We start from the raw sequence: 8,112 nt of genomic DNA, 5'->3' as shown, positions 1-8,112 counted from the left end.
TTTCCTATCATGATTTTCTTGATAGAGGGTTGCTGCTCACAAGGAAGCTATTAAACCAAGAGTTCCAAATAGTGAAGTTGAAATCATCACTTCGTAAATTTTACTGACGCCATCACGAGTTGGTTGACTGTTATGGAATAACTGTTTCACAAATGATATCGTATAGTTCCCTTTCATGAATGTGACCTACCGAATTAGACTATTTATCGGATTTGTAATCACATAAGCAACACGACGAGTGCCACATGTAGAGCAGTATCTGCTTACCCTTCCGGAGAACCTAAGATCACACCTAGTTTTTGGTGGGGTTCGTATTGGTTATTCTTTAGTTTTCTATGTTGTGTCATGTGTACTATTGTTTGTCTGTTTGTCTTTTTCATTTTTAGCAATGGTGTTGTCAGTCTATTTTCGATTTATGAGTTTGACTGTAGATGTCCCTCTTGTATATTTCGTCCATCTTCCAGTAGAGCCTTATATTTGTTGTATAACAATTGTTTCTCTTAGCTTGGTGTACCACAGTTTGTTTACACAAAGAAAGAGTGTCCCATTATGCACAGAGGTTTCAGACTTTGACAAGTATCCTCTAACAGTGATAGGTCTCACTCATGAACTCAATGACTGATTGTTGACCATTTGTCATATTTCTGGTATAATTAAGTGTTCTGATATAATATGATGATTATACTTACGAAGGTCTTATTCTGAAGAAAAACAAATCATTTAATGAAAAATGAAACTGCATAAAATTATAAAATATTAAAACATAATGAATAAAAGTAAATAAATTTGTCATAGTTTTTGCCACTTTCAACTATGAATAAAATGGATTGTAATACTACAGTATACGTTACAGTAAATGATAAACTATGTCTTGGATCTATGATCAGTCCCTGGGGTGTCTACTCTTAATATAAAAGATGATAGGACATGCCGCTAGAATAGGTCACCTTTTCAAGCTTGATATTATGTGAATAGGTCAGGAAAACAATCAGAAATATATGATAAGGTCAATAAAGTTCCCATAACTTTGTCTTTCATCTTTATTGGTGTTCCTGACTGTGTTTAAGCAACCATTATTTTTTTTTTATCTTTTTGGCACCTTGATTTTCCACTGTCACATTATACACCAAACAAAACCCAAACAATATGGGAAAAAGTAACATTTTTACCTACTCAGTATATGAAAAGGTAACATTTTTACCTACTCAGTATATGAAAAGGTAACATTTTTACCTTCTCAGTATATTAAAAGGTAACATTTTTGAAATTTGAATTATATAAAAAGGTTGGGGTTACAGAAACCAAGCGGCACCCTTTTCAACTAAGTATTTGTTGTGTACCAGCCAAAGAGGATCGGTCGGTCATATTGCTCCTTTAACTCCAAATTTGTTGTGTTTATAAACATTATTGCAACTATAAGATATGATAAATTCATTTGTGTTTATGGCAGATACTCGAATATATTAGTATGTACTGGTGTTAATAATGTTTTTGTGTGAAAATGTTAATGCAAGATATTCTTTGTGTTCTTTCTAAACTAAAAATGTAATTATCAGATGAAGTTTGTCTACTTTTAAAAAATCAATATATATATATATTTGTCTTGTATATCTGACATTTACAAAATATGTTCATGAAACGATTCTGTTTGTTTTTCGCCATTTGTTTTTGCATAAAAAGTTGTATGTATGTCAACGTATATATTATATTATTGTTAACTTTAGAGTTATTCAGAGGGCATCGGGGAGATTAGCAATGTTCTTACTGATTTTACCCTCTTTAGATAAAGTATTTATTATTATTATATTATATCACATTTCTGTATCAATTCAATATTACTTTTTCAGTATATTTTTCGTTAATAAATTTGAATAGGAGTACTTACTCAGAAGTTCTTTCTGTCCTGAAATGTACACAATTTAATGTTAAAATTCTATTTGTAAATCAAAACACATATCAAAGAACCTAAGACAAAAATATAAATAATAGACACACATATGTTTGTTTTGTAAAAGTATGGGTTTTTTGCTATGTATACACACCGATGTGATCATACCATTTATAGTTTCCTTAACGAGTTCCGGGTAAAAGAATTTAAAAATACAAAGCATTCGGATAATACATTAATAAACATAAAAGGATTAGATAACTAAAATTAAATTTTGGATTGAAACAGGTACTAGTGGCTCATGCGGATCAAGAACCAGTCTTTAGTGTCATTTAAGTCTACCAAAAAGATGTTTGTTATGCACACAATCCAAAATGTAATGTGCAATAACAAAACATGTTTAAAATCATTGTATTGAGACTAGAAAAATTTAGAAAAGTAAAAGTGAACCATTATATAGAAATAAAAGGATGTGTTATGCTTGTCAATAACACAACTATTCATCATAGTTATAATCATGATAATGATTGAGACAAAATCCCCATGTTGTTCAATGTTTCCGTTTTATGCATTTAAACGTTTTTATTTGTACTTATTCAACATAATCCAAATTACATTAAAGCAAACCAATCGGACAGAACTAAACAAAAGGTCATCATGAATATATCGGGTTAAGATAATTGAAACGGAAATACATCGATATCATTAATCAACAGCCATCTAGATCCCAATCATAGGTCTTTCAATGATCGTAGCCCCATTCTCAGAATTTCATTAAGAAGACAAATTGAAGTGACTAATCAGATCAACACATTACTTCCAGTATGGAGAGTTGACGAGGTATGCTTCTTCTGATATACATGTATTACCCTCCATTTATACCCAGTAAAGTATGTCACTATAGTTCAAATTGCTTTTGAGACATCTATTCTCCTATTCAAACATCTAAAACTGAGATAACATGGCGTTTATACGGAAAATGGAGACAAAAACAAATCGGGATCGTAAAACATGTATAACTTAAAACACTCTCTAAACGTTTTTGTGTTAGGAGCATCGGATCGCCACCTCCTCTTTTCAAACTAATAGTTACCTTTAAATATGACAAGCGTGACATATATATTGCGACAGACAAGTATCGATATTTAAATTGATAAGCTGTAAATAGTCCCGAGGTATGGAAAAGAAGATATGAATAAATTAATAGATTTTAATATTAAACAACCACTGACTAAGTTACTGAATGAGGACATGTATATTTTATGTCTTACATATTTGAGGTCCAGTATTATCATTAACAGGGTTTAACATATTAATGTTGTCTGCTATTATCGCTATGCTTTTTTTTCAAAAGTATAAAAAAAGTTCTACGGCTCAACATTGTTGAATTAACTATTGTGTTTTCTTTATCATGGTGGTATATTTGTTTACTCAGGAATAGTCTTTTATATGTATTTATCAAAGTTGTACAAAATCGAACATGTACAAATGTTGTTTGTTTATAGTTGACACGTGTTTTGTTAATTATAGTAATGTCGGTTCAATTGGGATAATGAGTTCACGCACTAGTGAACTCAGATGGTTTAAAGTCATTCGAGCCATTGAAGTCAAAGTGTACAGTAGCATTTTGCCCAAATAATAATACTATTAATTATATTATTCATTTTCAGGTTGTACAAAATCGAACATGTGAAAATGTTGTTTGTTTATAGATGACACGTGTTTTGTTAACTATAGTAATGTCGGTTCAATTGGGATAATGAGTTCACGCACTAGTCCGAGTCTGACGATAAATTACTTATTAAAAATGAAAGTCAAAATGAGTTTTATCATAAATACTCAAAGATATAATATTAGGACCTATGACTGATAAAGGGTCTAAAATAAAATATGCCATGTTGTAATCTATATATACTTTACGCGCGTTTTGATGATATCATTTAGGAAAGTGTGTATTGTACTGACAATAAAGGTTATAAAATTGATAGACACATATCTGTTTCAATAATTGTATTATAACATCTTTAACATAAAATGAAATTTTATTAAAAGGGAACAAACGTACTTTGTGCTTTACATATCTATGTTTTTCAAATTTGCATATCTGATTTCATAATGAACTGTGCATTTGTACTTGGTCTTTTGTACCCCTCCGAAAGAGAACTACATAAAATCACACTTACCTGCATCTGTCGCATCTGTATCTGTATAGTTTAGCTGTTCTTGTAACTCTATAAAAGATATCATATTTAGATATCCTCAAGGGAGATGTCTAACTTTCATAGAATGTGATCTTATATAAATATTTGAACGTAACTTATTATTTGAATACTCATCTTTAATTTTGATCAGACATTTGAATCTCATATCAAAAAGTTAAATCACAAAAATACTGAACTCAGGGGAAAATTTAATCGGAAAGCCCATAATCACATAGCAAAATCAAATGACAAAACACATCCAAAACGACTGGACAAGAACTATCATATTCCTGACTTGGTACAGGCATTTTCAAGTGTAGAAAACGGTGAATTGAACCTGGTTTTATAGCCCTAAACCTCTCACTTGTATCAAAATTTGCGCCCCAATTAGTCAATCTTTCAAAAGTGTCATTGTATGTCTTTGATCTCTTTTCTGGACAAATTTTTATCATGAATACTTTAAGGTATGATATTTTGCAAGCTAAACTGAACGAATTAAAGCCATTTATGGTACTGCTAATCACTGATTAGTTTTTAGTGTTTGCTATATAATAATAACATGTCTACAAGAGAAAGAACCATTATTTAACATATAACAACTTAGTTTTACCTTAGCCGTATTTGGCACAACTTTTTGGAATTTCGGGTCCTCAATGCTCTTTTACTTTGTACTTGTTTGGCTTTATAACTATTTTGATCTGAGCGTCGCTGATGAGTCTTATGTAGACGAAACGAGCATCTGGCGTATTGGATTATAATCATGGTATCTTTGATAACCAATTAGTATACGTGTGTATTGTTAATATCATACTCAACGGTTCCGTTGGAATCAAAACCAATTGAACAAAGGATAAGTATGGAGATCAAGAACAGTACAACGCAATGTTATATGTAAATATAACTTACAATGACAAACCTAGGTATTTTGATTAGTTGTATTAGTGTAGCAAAATTCAAATCCACAGAAGAGATGAACATGAAAACGGGAGTAATAAAAACAACTTTGTTAAATGTCTATTATAAATACAAACCTGACGTTCTCCTCAGGTTTAGGGTTTTCTTCTTTTTTGACAGTTTCTCTGCGTAAAAATATTGACCTTATTAACAATTTCATTCACATCTTATATGTGCGTAAACATTGTAAATTATTATAAAAATCAAATAAAAGAGTGTAATACAAAGAATTCGAATTAGCTGTGCTAAGATAATCCAAAAATATCGCAAATTAGTTTCCAAATTGCATTTAAAGTACTGCTTTATGATTTGTTTTTCTACTTCACTTATACAGGTGCAAAAGATGGATTATAATAAACACAGTCATTTAAAATAGCTGGTTTCCTTGTGTATGCCCTGCCGGAATGTTTTCCCTGCGATTAATTTGATAAGATGTTGATAATAATTGTTAAATAAAGTTTGAACTACCACTTTTTAATTGAAAACTGCAGGTTCAGGTCTGTCTATTATTAGTTTGTAATAACACTTCATTTATATGTCTATTATTAGTTTGTACTAACACTGCATTTATATGTCTATTATTAGTTTGTACTAACACTTCATATATATGTATATTATTAGTTTTTACTATCACTTCGTATATATGTCTATTATTAGTTTGTACTAACACTTCATATATATGTCTATTATTAGTTTGTACTAACACTTCATATATACGTCTATTATTAGTTTGTACTAACACTTCATATATATGTCTATTATTAGTGTGTACTAACACTCCATATATATGTCTATTAATACTTTGTACTAACACTTCATATATATGTCTATTATTAGTTTGTACTAACACTTCATATATATGTCTATTATTAAAGATCGTTTAGTTTTTCTTTGGTTGCTGACTTCTTGGCGTGCATCCCAAAGTGTTTTGATAAAATTTCAACTAGAAAGGCCAATAATTCAATGAAACTTAAATACCTAATACAGTCTATACCATGTATATGGAATGAAATTATGTTTAGGTCTTCGTCATAATAAATTTTTTTAAATCAGTTTTGAGATGTCTATATTACGGTACAACAGGATTCAGAAGGAGCCCAAAACAACCCTTTTATAACATTTAGTTACAGTTTCCTATGAATTCATTTAACAGCAAATCTTTTTTTCCAAAATTCTCTATATCATTAGTTTATAAAAGTCCTTTATTTGTTTTGAAATCTCTTTAGAGTACAATGTATGTTATAACTTTTAATCAAATTATAACTTCATTTTTGGACTATAACTTAATTTGCTGGTCAATTGTGAGTAATTGTAATGACAATATTAACAAAAACCAAAATGTATTTAACGTATTTGACATGTTGTATTTAAAATTAAAAAAATCATTATTATAGTATAACGACCTCTTCTTTGTTTTAGTAGCTATCGTTGATCCTACTAGAAATTTACTACAAATTCAGAATCATTCTTTTACACATTTGGATATTTAATATCCAGTAGTAGATAATGGAACGCTGATTTGTACTGGATTTTAATTACTTAAAGTATAAATCGGAATTATAATTTCTATTAGTAGATATTGAAATTCAAATGTGTACTAGGAGGATTTTGAATCCTACTGAATTCCAATTTAAACTGTAAACATATATTTAGGATTCTATAAAGTCAACGCATAAATTTGCTTGTTTTGTAACTCATGAAATGCTGATTACATGTATTTTAATCAATGATCAGAGAACACTGACAATTTTGAATAACATTGTATACTGGCATTGCATTATCGCATATTCTATTAAATCTGGAAAACTTTGATTATCTGAGATACTAATACATAATATAATTGAAACAAGAAGCGGAAATGCCATAATTATTCAACCCTTTGCAGTCGAAAAGAGACTGCTTATATTCCAAAGTTCATATGAAAAAAGAGGAAAAGACAATAAGAGTTTTGAAAGCAATTTCATAGAATCAATAACTAAGAACAAACTTACCCAAATGTTAGTTCCCCAAACAGTTTGTCCATTTCTCCCTCTGCTACTGTCTTTTTGGCATATTTAACTGATGGCATAATAGGAATCTGTATTTCTTCTATTTGATCGATTTGTGACTTTATTTGTTTTAGTTTTTGTAACAATTTCGTAGTATCTTTTATACCCTGGGTGTCTTGGTAAAACTTCTGCTGCTCCTTTGCCTTACCCAAAGCTGTTTTTAACTCATTGCCAACAGACTGTAAGGTTTGGACATTTCTTGCGTCTTTCTCCTTCAGCGTGTTGATAAGACCTTCGACCTTCTTATCAATCAATTCTTTCAAGTGTCTGCCTTCGTCTCTTATATCCTTGATAACTTTCTCTACATCAGCTTGATATGTATGGGTACCTTGGTCAACATCTGTGATCTTTGACAGCAGGTTTCTCATCTTCATGTCGATCACCATTTTGACCTCATTTTTGATTCCTTCAGTTGATTTCCTGATTTCAGCAACATCATGAGATTTGTGTTTTTTAATAGCACATATCTTACAGACTGACGTACTACATTCCATGCAATAATATATGAAATTTTCATCATGTTCTTTACAATATAGTTTAACTTCCGGGTTTATATTTGGACCACTTAGAAATGTGTGATTTTTGCTAATTTTCGCCCGTAAATGAGATATTTTACATCCATCACAAAACAGTTGGTCACACTGTTCACAATAGTTATGTCCTGGTCCAGAAACACAAATTTCACAAGTTTTAGAAGCAGCTTGTGCCATTTCCATTCTGATTTGTTTTGTTTGTAAGTTGTTATGACAAGGTTATCTAAATCCCGTACGTTTACAGAAAAAGAATAACCTTTCCGGATCATTAATATTTGTTAAACTAACAGTAAAACTTTAAACTTGGGTTGTTTTATCTGCATGTAGTTATGATAGAGTATATTTAAATATAAAGGTAAAATGTATAACTAATCCTATCAATAACCAGTATTTTTTATTTTTTAAAGGGAATATATTCATGTGTTATATTTTAAAATATAATTGCTGTCAATTCATATTGTTGTAAAATGAAATTAGCACTTCAATCC

The 8,112-nt window shown here is 30.2% G+C and overlaps 1 protein-coding gene across 1 annotated transcript; it reads right to left on the bottom strand.

The window, feature by feature from the left end:
• Positions 1 to 1,881: 1,881 nt before the first annotated feature.
• LOC143043844 (tripartite motif-containing protein 46-like) lies at positions 1,882 to 7,848 on the bottom strand. The gene is made up of 4 exons (XM_076216025.1): positions 7,035 to 7,848; positions 5,121 to 5,168; positions 4,072 to 4,119; positions 1,882 to 1,903 (listed from the first exon to the last, which is right to left on the bottom strand). The coding sequence occupies exons 1-4, from the start codon at positions 7,805 to 7,807 to the stop codon at positions 1,882 to 1,884; spliced, it is 891 nt and encodes a 296-aa protein (XP_076072140.1). The 5' UTR covers positions 7,808 to 7,848.
• Between the last annotated feature and the right edge of the window lie 264 nt (positions 7,849 to 8,112).

This window comes from Mytilus galloprovincialis, chromosome 8, assembly GCF_965363235.1.
Source record: "Mytilus galloprovincialis chromosome 8, xbMytGall1.hap1.1, whole genome shotgun sequence".
In the NCBI taxonomy this organism is placed as follows: domain Eukaryota; kingdom Metazoa; phylum Mollusca; class Bivalvia; order Mytilida; family Mytilidae; genus Mytilus; species Mytilus galloprovincialis.
The sequence above is the reverse complement of the archived record's forward strand: the minus strand, read 5'-3'. Positions and strand labels throughout refer to the sequence as shown.